This window comes from Saimiri boliviensis, chromosome 10 (assembly GCF_048565385.1).
Source record: "Saimiri boliviensis isolate mSaiBol1 chromosome 10, mSaiBol1.pri, whole genome shotgun sequence".
Taxonomy (NCBI): Eukaryota; Metazoa; Chordata; class Mammalia; order Primates; family Cebidae; genus Saimiri; species Saimiri boliviensis.
Genome location: NC_133458.1, coordinates 11,223,101 through 11,238,262, shown reverse-complemented (window position 1 = coordinate 11,238,262; position 15,162 = coordinate 11,223,101). Strand labels below are relative to the sequence as shown.

Genomic DNA, 15,162 nt, shown 5'->3' with positions numbered 1-15,162 from the left:
TTAAGGTTATTGGAAAATATTTTGCCCTTCCCCCCCAAAAAAAATCTCTTAAAAGCAGACTGATTGCTAAAAGGAAATGTAGGTGAAAATCCCAGAAATTTCTATCTTCTCTAAATTAGTATGTGTCTTGGCTCATATGACTGATCTCCCAATGTATAAGAGATCTTAAAGATGAATTATTCAGCCTTCTTTAATAAACTTTGAAGTACCCTATAAGAGGTGAAAATTCTGGAACATTTGGAATGAGGAAATATAATTCTAATTTTCAAAAAAAAAACAAATTAAAGATTTGGGGTCATAAACTCCGTTGAGTATGTGATGAAGTCTATGAATATTCATGCACACACAACACTTCTATATTGGGTCAGCAGTTTCATGGACACTATGAAGCCCATCTATATACACTGCCATGTTTGAGAGCTGCAGGTGTAGACTAAAATACCTGGGACTTATTTATTAGAGAGAAACACTGGGAAGAAATTTAAATTAATTGACAAATAATCAGGATAGACAATATTTCTGGCTACTGCCAGATTACTGTCCTCTTAGGGACTGCAATTATTGGCATGAAATGTAATAAACATGGCTATGCCTACCTTTATATTTCTACACTTTTGTCTTCATGGAAAGGGACTCCTTTGCTTATTTGTTTAAAAATAAAATAAAATTAAAAAAACCTCAGGACTGAGCAAGGCATGGTGGGTCATGCCTGTAATCCCTGTAATCCCAGAACTTTGGGAGGCTGAGGTGGGTGGATCACCTGTGGTCAGGAGTTTGAGACCAGCCTGGCCAACAGGGCAAAACCCTGTCTCTACTAAAAATACAAAAATTATCTGGGCATGGTTGTGGGCTCCTATAATCCCAGCTATATTGGAGGCTGAGGCAGAAAAATCACTTGAAGAGGTTTCAGTGAGCCAAGATCACGCCATTACATTCGAGCCTGGGCAGCAAGAGCAAAACCGTGTCTCAAAATAAATAAATAAATATTAAAACCTCAGGAACTATATTAGAGTCAGGCTCGAGTTTTATTGTACTTATCTGCTTGATACATCCACACACTAACTACACTCGAACCTCATAGACTGCGTGAAAATTAGCTTCAAACCTAAAATAATACAAATTATATAATGCTTATTACTGAACCATTTAAAGTCTTTGGCCTAAAGGAACAGAAAGCTGGTCTTGTTATCTTCACAAAACCTGCAGATGCAGCATCCTTCTTCCCCAGGGTTATACTGCCTCGGTTCTTCCAGAGTCCACTCAGGTCAACGGCACTGAGGCCCCGAATGGGGATGTGCTGGTAAATGCTTAACAATCAGCTTTCTACAGAAAGGAATGGTCAGAGGAATGCCCTGATATTGAGCATTTATTAATTTTCATGGCGCGAATTTCCCACCATGGTTGTTTTCATGCTACCATATATGGAACTGAGCAGGGAGTTGGGAAGACTTGCCTAATAGCACACAAGTATATGGGTATTTCCATCATATAGTTGGAATAAATGTGAATGAGCCCAAGAACATATATGAAAGTATAGTGTAGAGATAAGTTCTGAATAGTTATTAATTTTGTGTTTCATGTGATTTATTTAATGTATCACTTATGTAACGGGATTTTTAATCACAGCTCTGCTTAACAATCAGTTCTTGTAAGCCAGTATGGGTGGGATTCAGCACAGTACTGCTGGCGTTATAACAATTCCTGGAGATGAACATCGTGAACGAAGTGATAGAATACAAGTTGACTCCTTTGACGTAACTCTATGTGGACATTTTTTGTGACCTAGTCATAAGAGTTTATCTCATCCCCTCCTCTAGTAGCTGCATACACTGCAAACTGGCCCATCACCACCTGCAGTCAGGCTGCTAGCTACAGAGTGACTGGAGACCTGTGTGGTGATAAATACATGCACTTCGCTTCATTTTTCCTCAGCGTAGCCAATAAAAACCAAAGGGCAGAGCAGCAAAATGGTGTTTGGCCTAGATTCTCTCTGTTCTTCAGAGCACGCCCACTGTGGATACTATGCTGTTATCTCTTGCAATACAACTCTGCTAGGGAAGTAAAGGAATGACTCTCTCTTGACCATTGCAGAGCCACAGACTGGTGAGGAAGAAAATCAATCACAGGAGAAGCCCGAGTTTGAATCTATTTCTGCCCTTTAATGGTTGTGTGATAGTCAACAATTCATATTTCCCTTTTGTGAAGAGTCTAATCACATACTTTGCATAGGGTTATGTGAGGAGGCAACAGGAAGTAACAGAAAATATATATATATATATATATATATATATATTTATGAGTTAAGATTGTATAGGCTGCCTTTAATGGATGCATGTATATTATCCTTTACATAAAAGAAGTTTGGAGGTAGGTGGCCCGAGGTTCAAATGGCTGCTCCATGATCTTCAAGATCACAGTCCTATTTAATCTTGCTCTTCCTCTATCCCTGTTGCAAATCACTTCAAGACAGCTGCTAACATTTCACTTTGCACTCCAGCTAGCAATAAGAAAGAGAGAGTAAACCAGACTGTGCCCTCACCCTCAATGACAGTTCTTAGAATCACATACAGCCCTTCTACTTAAATATCATGAGACCAAAACTAGCTTCAAAGAGGCTGATAATTTATTATATTGATTGGGGAGCAATGTGACCAGCTGAAAAGCATTATTTTTACCCTAATGAGGGTAGAAAGAAAGGATACTTACAGGTATCCAATAGTCCCTGCCACACTTTGTGAACACTTGAAAGCTAACAAAATCATTAATGTAGTTATTTCTTTAAAGGTAAGGTTATTAGATGACAAGATCATTAATAAATGTATCATATGAGTCACAGAAAAAACTAAATATTAATCTGACAATTGCAACAATATTTGTTACTATCAGCTTCATTAAAAGTTCAGAAAATATGCTATGGTCCAACCACTTCATTTTACTAATGAGAATATATAACTAGAAAGAATAAATGACAGCCTACTATCCTATCATTAGTTACCTTAGGAAGTGGGTTTAGAATTCGCTAAGTTTTTAGCATCTGTTAACTTGAGACTGTATTGCTTTTCCAGAGCATCTTGTTGAGGTAAGTCGGGTGCCTAGAGTTGCTGAAAGCAGAGAAACTATAAGGATAATTTGAATCCCCCTGCAGAATGTGAAAAGTTCAAATTAAAGAAATATGCACACAGAGGAATATGTGTTTAATAATATCAGGCTCAATGTTTAATAATATTAAACACTGAAGATATTATTACTCTCAGTTGGGGAAAAATTGATCAAAGAGATTGTAAACAGGAAACTTAGTACTCCATTTTGGTATCAAAAATGATGGCCTTTGGTACTATGTATGCTTTGGTAGTACCTAATATGTTCATTTCAGTGCAACTTGAAAACATTTTCCCAATAATTCTACTTTAGATTACTCTGTTTCTTCTTTGTAGTTTCCTAATTCTTTGCGATATATATTCTCTCAACTTTTCTTTTAACTTCTTATAGGTGAACTCGGTGGCCAATAATACATATTCAGCTAACCATGATTAATAATAATTAATTTTATTTTAAATGAGGTCTCTTTTTTTACCATCACCTCATAAATCATAATTTGTGTTTTTCCCCTAAAACTAATTAAGCATTTAAGATGCCGCAACACTAAATAATAGAACATAATTTGTTCATGGACCTTTCAGAACACAAAATCTTTGACTCCTGTTTCAAATATGAAGTCCTGACTTTTTAAAATATTTTCACCATTGCTTTCATTTCACCTCATCAAACATGCTCTCGAAAAGTATCCTAGGCTCAAGTTAACAGATCCTAACAATTTAGGGAGTTCTAACCTCAATGCCTAATTTCACTAATAATTGGATATTACATTGTCATTGATTCTTTATAGTCATATATTCTCATTGAAAATAAAGTGGTTAGACCACAGAATATTTTTTGACATTTCAATGAAGCTAATAGTAAAAAAAAAAAAAATGGTAATATTGTATGACAATTTAAGAGATATATATTACAAGTATATCTTGATATTATGATTACATTTAGCAGTTGGCTTCACTTACTAATTTACTATCATAGTAAATATCCTTGACCAAGCAAATACTAAATGTAATTTTATATTATATAGATTTAGTGCTATAGTATAAATTGACCAAAAATATAAAATAAATAGATATTTTATTTCAATAGGCACAAGCAGCCAGGAACACAGTAAATAGTGTTGTCTTGTTTCTTAGGATTTCAAAGATCTGTAATATCTTTAAGTCTACACTGCTCAACTTAGAGCTCCCAAATCCTAAGTGGTCCCTAATCAATACTGTAATGATATATTTTGAACCATATTCTACATCCAGAATAAATCTAATGAATTCTTTACAATAATCGTCATTCAACTACAAGTCTGCATAGCATAAATACAATATCCCTTGCTTTGGGCTGTAGTTTTATCAACTTATTAAATTAGTACTGATTATCTTATGCTTACTGGAGGCATTTATTGATAGTATGTCTTTGACTGATAAGCATAAAAATATGTTTCTAATATTATTTGATAAAAGAAGTTTCTGAATAAAAATCTTTAAAAATATTCTCAAGAAAATTTATAAAATGCCTTTGGGGTAGTAAAATTGCAAAGGATCTTTGCTTTTTTTTCCTTCAAGTTATAATCTAATTATCAGAATAAATTACTCCATTAGGGACTTCAAGAACAACATAATTTAACATGCCATAAGTTTTGGAGGCAAAATACTATATTATTTGTATATTTTGATTGCGGTAAAAGTACTTGAACTTGGCTATAGTCATGGTTTCATCTAGTTTATTACAATCCAATGTGGATGTTTACATTTAATTTCTTTTCCTCAAAGATAACCTTTGGAGGCATCCCTTTCTCTGGCAAGCCCAGTTCCACCAGTAGAAAGAATTTCAAAGGCTGCATGGAGAGTATCAACTACAATGGCATCAACATTACTGATCTTGCCAGAAGGAAGAAATTAGAGCCCTCAAATGTGGTAAGAATTTTCACCCTCAAAAGACTGGTCTGTAAAAAATATAAGTAACTTTTTTGTTTTTTGGAGTACTGAACAACAACAAAATCATGACGTTTTTCATCTTATTTGTGTTTGGGCACAATGATGTAAAACAAACTTCAGAGTTATCAGAAATACCATAGGTAATTAGTATTCTTTGAGAACAGATAATGGGAATAGCCTGAAAAAGGTGACAGGTTTCATTTCCATGGAGCACAGAATGTTAGACTCAGTATTTTTTCTGGATTACTCATGGCAGGGAAACGAATCCACTTCAGCACATGCTTCACCCCAGCAGCTCTGCAGCTCTTAAACTGGCCACATCATGTTTTCAAATATCTCATCATATATGCTCTAACTTTCTGGTTTCTGGTTTAAAATTTAGTATTTTTAAAGTTTTTAAATCAGGGACCTTATTATATTTACTCCTGCATTTCCAAAGATGATTTTTTGAATATGTAAATAAATACCCTTTTTAACAAATCTGTAACCAGACTAAATATTATACAATTAAACACAGCTTGATTTCTGCTGCATAGCAGAAGCTGTGCTGCAGAAGTTCACAGTGATTTTCTTCTACCTCTATGTGACTTGGTGCCAGGTTTCATTACATTTTGGGAGGAGAGCAAAAATCAAAGAAAACCGCAGCATACCTTCCTTCTCATGACACTACTCAACATCCCTAAGAGACATTTTGTTTAAAATTTAGTATGAGGGTTCCCTATGGCTCTGCAAGACCAGGAGCTACTTTAGCCCAGAGATGTTATTTGAGAGAGCCTAGAATTGCAGAGACCCATACAACAAGAAGATATTATGCACTAGAAGTAGAATAATGTCATGAGTGTTTGCACTATGCTCTAAAAATGCTCTTAGGGTCTCGTTGCCTCAATTTTGAGCCTAGGGTTTCATAAAATGAATCGACAAGTGGATATCCCTGAATGAATAAAGAATTCAGGTTGGATATGAGGAACTTTAAAATAAGAACTTAATGCAAATGATTAATAAATGTTTTTCTTAATCATAACTTTATACTAATAAGCGAAAGTTGAACTTTGATTAAATTTTCTCATAAAGCATATTGACAATATGGAAACATAATATCTCCATTTATAGGCAACATGTTCTGTTCTAGGCATGTTATATTTTACATTTATGATACTCTAAGAACAATACTGCAAGAAAGATGCAAACATTTTGTATGTGAAAACAATGAGATTTAACATGGAAAAAATTATTTTATGAGGAAAAATAGCTTTTATGAGAAAAATTATTTTATTTTATTTTATTTTATGAGTAAGAGATGTAAATTATAGATTTACAGCTGGGCATGGTGGTCTGCTTCTGTTATCCCAACACTTTGGGAGGCCAAAGCAGGATGATCACTTGAGTCCAGGAATTTGAGACTAGCCTGGCAACATAGTGAGACCCTGTCTCTACAAAAAGTTAAGAAAATTAAAATTAAAAAAAGTAACTTAAACTGAATTAAAAAATTAGCTGTGTGTGATAGTGCATACATGTAGTCCCAGCTACTCAAGAGGCTGAGGTAGGAGGATCATTTGAGCCCAAAAGTTTGAGCTACAGTGAACTGTGATTGAACCACTGTACTTCAGCCTGGGCAACAGACTGAGACTCTGTCCCTCCAAAAACTAAAAAAATGAAAAAGATTATAGATTCACAATATGTGAGTTTGATTATGATCTATAATTATATTTTATTTTAACAAATAATTGCAATGAGAAAACATAGGCTAAACTTTTGAATCATACATGTACAATGTACATACATATGGAAAATCTTAGGTGGGATAGAGACAAAAGGACATTTTGCAAGCAGCCCTACAAAGACAAATGTTAATATAAGAAATTTACTTTCAAACATATTGTGTACTGATATTTCAGTGAAATTGACTCAGCACTCATTCTACCTCCTCTTCCCCTACACTCTCATTCCCTCATTATGCACTGACTCTAGAGTCAGCACCATTACTTTGGAAGAATCTTTAATTTTGTTAGGGAGACAATCCCCTCAACAATGGTATGTGGTCAGTTATAAAATCTCAGTTATTATGCATAGGCAGTTCTTTTCATCAGTAAAGGCGAGCATTTAAAAATAATCATCTGTGAAGGTACAGAGCAAATTTAATTTGAATATTAATTCAGAGAGACAGCCTCCCTTAGATTTAATGGTTAATGTGTTAAATGGAAGAAATCAGTATCTGGTATACATATATGTGGTGTTGTTAAAAATATATAGAGAAAAAGAAAGATAAAGATAGAGAGATAGACCCAATGAAATAGTATCCAATTACATTCCTTAAAATATTATGATAGTATAAAAGAAGTTAGAAGCAAATACAGATTTTTAGATCTGTAAAGAGAAGTTAGGCACTAAACTATAAAATTTAGTGTATCTGAATGATAAATCAATGTGAATTTTTTTGCTTATATCAAGAAGGAGGAGTATGGAAGGGGAAGGACAAGCCTGAATTATTAGAAGTTTTGTTTCCATTTTGCCAATTTATACCACTAGTTCCACAGGAATGAATGCATTGTGATATAAGCACATTTCATGGGAATTTAAATGGGATTTTGAGTTGGGTAACAGAATAATCTGCAATAACCACAATTACATTAACACTAAAAACAACATTTATCTATCTATGCATATATAAGGTATATTAATAAAAAATATATAAGGTAGATAGATAAAAATCCAAGAATATTTTTCCTAAAATATCAGTTTCATAAATAGCAAACATATGATCATAGTCTGTATTGAGACCAGAGTAATATGTTAATTAATGTTAGCATTGACCACTCAAAATAGGGCAGAGCATCTTTCTCCCTGACTTACGTTCAGCTAGCAGCAACTTTGCTGTCTTCAGAAAGTCTAGTGATCCATACTCATGCCCACAACACACATTTACAACTCGTGGTCATCTTATCTCATCAGGCTGTCAGGCTGTCAGTCCCATGGTGGAGGCTGCTTGTTATAGACAGCCACTGCTGTTCACTGTTAGGCCTGACACTCCAAATAGATTCATGGTGGTGCTTCCAGTCACTAAATCCATGCCCTGCAGCTGGGTGTGAGTTTAGCTCAGGCTCAGGCTCTGCCTCAAAACTTGTAGAACTCTACCTTCATCAGTGGTCTTACCTGGGCATTTACTTTATTCTATGTCTTCCTCAAAGCATGCCTTTCTATTTTATAGGGAAATTTGAGCTTCTCTTGTGTGGAACCCTATACGGTGCCTGTCTTTTTCAATGCTACAAGTTACCTGGAGGTGCCCGGACGGCTTAACCAGGACCTGTTCTCAGTCAGTTTCCAGTTTAGGACGTGGAACCCCAATGGTCTCCTGGTCTTCAGTCACTTTGCAGATAATTTGGGCAATGTGGAGATTGACCTCACTGAGAGCAAAGTGGGTGTTCACATCAACATTACGCAGACCAAGATGAGCCAAATAGACATTTCCTCAGGTCAGTGAAACCTATTTGACATTTGTTCCTGAAACTGCTCTTGCAATTTCCAAAGCTAATGTTTTGTTTTGTTTTGCTGGGGTTACATGCTGAGGATTAGGTTGTAATTCAGATCTTAAAGACACTTACTTTGTTGTACTATGTGCTGATTGAGTAAGGAACACTTGGAAGTTGGGAGGGCAAGGCATGAGTGAGGGAGAAAGTTGGTTGAGATTGGAAAATCAAAATATATTCCTAAACAATGCTAGCTTACATTTAATAGAGAAATTGCTGTTCTTTTAAGAGAATAATTTATACTTAAGCACAAATAATGTTTTTTAAAAAAAAACACAGTTGTATCTGTTATCTTTTGACTTTATGAAGTCAAGTACCTTTTACTTATAGTAACAAGATTTTACTAATTACGACTTTAAGGAATATTCCACTGCTGGAATCCGAACTTCAGAATGATCTTGCTAAAATTATGCTAATGTTTGGAAAAGAAAACAAAAGTGAATACAAAGTAGAATGACAAGATTTGTGTATCAACTGAAGGAAGACTGGCTTACCAAAAATAGGATAATTTAAAATTTGGCTTTATAGTGACATGGCAAGTGGAAGCTTAGATAGTATTCTTGCTATTTGAATAGACTTAGCAACCTTGGGCTGTTCTTTGATAAATATGGCACAAAGAAAGGTGATATTTTAAATTGAGATGTTAAAAGCAAAGAAAAAATAGTCACAATATTGGACTGATAAATAATAACTGTTTTCATCTATTTTTCTTGAGATATTCTTTGCAATAGTCGTGTGTGTGTATGCGTGTGCGTTTATGTTTGTGTGTGTGTGAAGAACTACTTAGAAATGGGAGATGCAGAGAAAACTAACATTTACTGAACACTTCATACAGATATAGCAGATACTGAAAGAGGTCGTGACAGAGAGCTCAATTGGATGACCATGGACTCTGTTTTCAGAATATGCCAGAAACACTCAGGACACCCTATGCATACACCTGACATGGTTTCAATCACACTGGGATTTGTGTTCCTCTCATTTCCCCTCTAGGTTGCATGCTTCTTGGGAGCAGGGGCCATGCTCCCTCTTCTTCTGTCTCTAGCATATAGAATAGTACCTATAAGAGGCGCTCTAGAATATTTGTTGAGTTCAATACTCTGACCCTTTAAACTAACAGAATACCCCCTGCTATAGGGCATACATTTTCTTGTAAAATAGGCTTTATGTTTGTGTATGGCCTGAATGTATGGTCTATTGCTGAAAAGGATACAAGGAAGGCATAAAACTGTTATGTCACAGAGGTGCTTAAATTATTAAAATCAAAAGCTATTGGGAAATACCTAGATATTCACTTCTCCATTTCTCTTTATTAGTTTTGCTTTTTCCTTGAATGTCCATGGTTGATAAAATCCATCATATTTGCCCACTGTATTCTTGTATAAGCATACCTAGGGAGATTTATAGCAAATAGAAAATATCTGGAGAGACCAGAAAAACAGATAAAACTAAAACAAAAGCGAATGTTTGCCACAGTTGAAAAACTCCCACATTACATTCTGTTATGATTAATGATTATTTTCTAATGACTAAACATATAAAAATATTAGTATAAAGCCCTCTCTCCTTGCATTCTCTGAGCAAATCCAGTTTGTCTGTAGGTTTCCATGTAACAGGAGCCAATATAGTTAAAAGAATAAGATCTTAAATCTAGTGGTCAATAAACATGTATTACTTTGATTTAGGTATATTTTAGTACTCCAAGATACTCTCACCTAATTTAAGCTGTGTTTATTTTGAAAATTAAAGATAGAATGAACAGAGGAAACCAATATATGACAATTAATTCACCTTAATATATTTGCTTAAAGATAATAAAAATGAACTGAAGAATTTTTTGTCAATTTAGCCAAGACTCTGTGCAAATTAATTGAAAATGATATGAAATCCAAAGATTTTCATAGTATTACCCTCATATAATCCAGTGAAAATACCTCAATGCTTCAAGCATTATTTTCTGTATACATTGTGGAAACTAAGTGATCATATTTGAGAAAGATTAGTTGAAAAAAAAAGAAAATCCAACCATTTTAGAAAATTCTATTTTATATTCATTCATTCAATCTAAAAATACATATGGAAACCATAGAAGATAATTTCCTCTGTCTTTGAATGTATTTTATCTAATTCAGTTAAATTTTAAATAATTTAGTAAAGTGTCAACACTGAGAAAATAGCTCAAGATTCTAATGTTTACCTTAACAGAGGGAAATGTATCTGTATCATAGCTATTCTACTCTTATTAGCATGAGCATTGAAGACTGTCAGTCCATTTCTCCTTTTGTTTAATATTTTGATTGAAATAATTTAGAAAAGGCAGAAAATCTGGAAAAGAAATATAACCACTGATAACATGCTTTTGTACACACACAAAGTAGTGCATTGAGAAGGTAATATAGAGACTCTCAAATACTGTTAATATATACTGGTAACTTGGTTTTTATTTAATAAGTTCCATGGTCCAGTATGAAGGTTACCCAGTTAGATCAAAAAAATTTTTTTTTTCATCTTGGTCAACACTGTCCTTTGAGAATTAATTCGAAATATTAAATACATCTTACAAGTAAAAGAAAGTTTAATATATTGCTCACCCTCTCTTTCCCAGCTGTGATTACTGTTTTCAAGAGTCTCATTAGTAACTGACAGTAGACTTGACTTACAAAATTCAGTCAAACTCAGTAGGCTTGAATTTGTGGAGTGGGTTATCTTTCCATGAAAATATTTTTAAAGTTGCGAAATCAACTCTTTCTGATGGGTAGCCAAACAAACAAACAACAAAACCCTACCTACCTTATTTCAAAATGCTTCAGTTTTATCCCATGATATCACTTTCTTGAGGACAGCAGTTACTGATTTATGAATAGATATTTATGTATTACTTTTAACTAGGTATAAATGGTAAAAGAAGATAAATCAGGTGCTAAAAGGATCTAATGAATAATAGCTGTTCATTCTGGACATAATTTTGTGGGGTTTTTTGTTGTTGTTGTTTTCTATATTTTGAGTTGGAGTCTTGTTCTATTGCCCAGGCTGGAGTGCAGTGGTGTGATCTCAGCTCACTGCAACCTCCGTCTCCCAGGTTCAAGCGATTCTCCTCCCTCAGTCTCCGGAACAGCTGGGATTACAGGTGCCCACCACCACACTCAGCTAATTTTTGTATTTTTAGTAGAGATTGGGTTTCACCAGATTGGCCGGGCTGATCTCGAACTCCTGGCCTCAAGCAATCCTCCCACCTTGTCCTCCCAAAATGCTAGGATTACAGGTGTGAGCCACTGCGTCCGGCCCATCCTGGGCATAATTTTCATTTTAACTTTACAATTCAAAACCCTAGGGAAGGTAGACCTAGAACTATGTTTTCAAATAATTTTGATCAAAGCATAGTAAGAAAATATTTTATGCCATGCCCAAAATCTACTGACACAAAGTTTAATGAAATAAAACTTATCTTTCTATTTTAGATACACTATGATAATTGTGGTATTTTCTCTTCTTTTACTTTTATCTTTAAAAAAAATTCCATGAGACGCTATAATGATTTTATGTCCTAAATACAGTTTGGAAAAACTGACCTGCATTCTTTTTCATATTTAAAATTTTTAAATTTTAAAAAGTTTAATTGCCTGGAAGTATTAACTCCATCACTCTATGTTGGAAAACTAAATTTATCTTATAGGGCCAATATTATACTATTGTGGTGGTGGTAAAAAGAAGCATTAATATGCATTCCTATTTGATGGGAAAAAAACCTCTACCTACTTTTTGAAGTAAGATTTTATTTCAAAATGCCTCAATTTTATGTCACTAAAATATGAATATTTAGGACGATACTCAGTTGTGGTCTGCCAATATTAGTAAGGTAATATGATGTGATTCCGCATTTATTATAGTGGGGAGAAAGTGATTTATCTTAATAGTCTCTCTCACTTATTGGAAAATAATTAACTTCTATCCTTATATAAACAAAGCCTTTCCAAAAAGCCATTCAGAATATGTCTTGTCCTAACAGCTATTTTCTTATACCCAAGTATTGGAACCTCCTTGTTTTGTTAATGGAGGCTTTGCTTCAATTTTAGAATGGCTGTTCAGTGTCCATACTGTTTCAGAAACATGTAGTCAGCAAAGATTATCTCTGGATGTATTTTCATCTCCAAAGGAAATCTTCTGTGGCCTTGTTTTATTTACTTTGCTTCGTGGTAGAATGTTCCTTGTAAATCATTGTGTTCCATTTGGTATGTGAGGGGAGGGGCGGCAGTTTTCAGTTTAGTGTGTGGCTGTGAGCATGCTGGGAAATAGTGCCCAGTTCAATCTGGGAAAATGTGTTTGGAAACACTTCTGGCACTGTCTATCCTAAGCAATTAAAATATCTCTGTTCTTAATTTTGTGAACATATGGAAATGTAGCCAGAATATTAATATTTCCTAAAAAGTTTATTTATGCCGTTTTCCAGCATTCGGTGATAACTTGTACCACGAGACATTCTTTTCATCATATAAGAAAAAAGGTCTCATTTGAAATATAATTTTTGATGTTTCAGTTGTTTACTGGAAAATTATTATCAGTTCTATGCTAATATTTCAAGACATCTTAAATTCTTATAACTCCAAAACTAAATGCTTAGACATTACTACAAACACTTTAAGGGATTTGTCTTATATTTTACAGGAAAATACTTGGAAACTTATTTAGCAAGGTATATTCTTTGATTCAAGTTTAAACCATAATTATTAGAAACCTTAAAAGACATCACTTCCCTTTGGTCCATTAAATTTTAGTTATTCTGATTCTAAGAAAATAAAGAAGCACCCAGAGATATTTATCACACCATATGTACAATAACAAAAGTACCTGATAACAAACTACTGAAAATGGACAGGTGATTTTAAAGAAGATATTTTTGTGTGGAATACTATTATGTCACTATAAATCATGTTTCTTAAATAAAATTCAAAAACATAAAATATCATGCTATGAATAATTTTTATTTATTTATTTATTTATTTATTTTTGAGACGGAGTTTCGCTCTTGTTACCCAGGCTGGCATGCAATGGCACGATCTCGGCTCACCGCAACCTCCGCCTCCTGGGTTCAGGCAATTCTCCTGCCTCAGCCTCCTGAGTAGCTGGGATTACAGGCACACGCCACCATGCCCAGCTGATTTTTTGTATTTTTAGTAGAGACGGAGTTTCACCATGTCGACCAGGATGGTCTCGAACTCTCGACCTCGTGATCCACCCACCTCGGCCTCCCAAAGTGCTGGGATTACAGGCTTGAGCCACCGTGCCCAGCCCTGAATAAAATTTTTAACAAAAGCTTAAGTAGACTATGACCCTAATATTATTATAAATATTGAAATTTTATTTCATTCTAAATCATCATGATTAGATGGTGGATTATCGGTCCAGTTTACTAATTTTTTCATGTTTTCCCTAATATCTATATTTTCTGCAATAAACATCAATAGTTCTTGGAAATCAAAAAAGATATACTATAAAACAATTGATGATAAAGTGATATTTCTGAGAAGTATGAAGCTTAACAGTGTTACAAAGGGAAATTAAATAGCACAAGTTATATCAATTTGAAAATACTGGTTTCCTTACTTAAAAATATGTACAGTCAATTTCTTAAAAGTTTGACCTTAAAGAACAAGCTTCAACAGAATTAAAATTGCATTTGCATACAAATACAGTTTTACATTCAGGTGCAGAAATTTGGGGGTTGTGTCTATAATGTTCCATTTTTTGAAAATATTCATAGCTCATTCTGAACAAATCTCATACCATCTATGTAATTTTAAAACTATTTTTTAGCATGGATAAATAACTAGACAGATAAGTAGATAAATGGTTGGCAGATAGATAGATAGATAGACAGATAAAAGCATTTTTCCTTTAAAATATTGCTAGCTATCAGGTAACAATATATTTCTTTTTTATTAATAAATAAATGCATTGAATAAACCAATAAATCAAATCACTTTATTTCCAAATAATCTAGATACACTATACTTCTACACAAGAAGTTGCTGGAAAATAATTTTTAGATTGTTGTACTTTTTGATGGGCTTATAGATATCTAAAAGTTTCCAGTAAACTCAAATCCATTATCTTAAGACACAAAAGATAAAACATGGCTCTGTATTCTTAGGGGGAAAGCAGAGCCTATGAAATTCTGATTGTTAGAACACTGCACTTACTTTAATTAGGAGCCTACAATTGAGCTGTAAAGGAATAGATTCTATTGTTTAGTGGATCCCAAAAGTGAGGTAGACAAAGACCTGAGTTCTAGATCAAAATAGATAGTTAGAAATAAAATATCCTTGAACATATTTACAACACATTTTGCTGATTTTTTCCCCCAAATTCACAAACAAACTTGCTGTGAGAGCCACACAGTACCAAGTAAAAGACATTAAAGTGAATGATATGCTGTTCCTGGGTAGCTTCACTCAACTGACTTTTTATTATATTTCAATTTCCAATATGGCTGTACCATCACCATGCCAACTGAGTGGAAATCCACCTTTAATTACACTTCAGTACATGCTGGTGCACATTTTACATCAATAGAAGCATTATAGTAGAGAATGAAAGAAAAAAAAAAGAATTGG

At 34.1% G+C, this 15,162-nt stretch overlaps 1 protein-coding gene across 2 annotated transcripts in view; it reads left to right on the top strand.

The window, feature by feature from the left end:
* The window catches only part of CNTNAP2 (contactin associated protein 2), a 2,246,749-nt gene that overhangs the window by 957,511 nt on the left and 1,274,076 nt on the right, over positions 1–15,162 (top strand). For both annotated transcript variants that reach the window (XM_074378960.1, XM_003929829.4), the window contains 2 exons: positions 4,863–5,006; positions 8,233–8,497. In XM_074378960.1, coding sequence (XP_074235061.1) covers positions 4,863–5,006; positions 8,233–8,497 — 409 coding nt within the window. The remainder of the gene's footprint in view (positions 1–4,862; positions 5,007–8,232; positions 8,498–15,162) is intronic.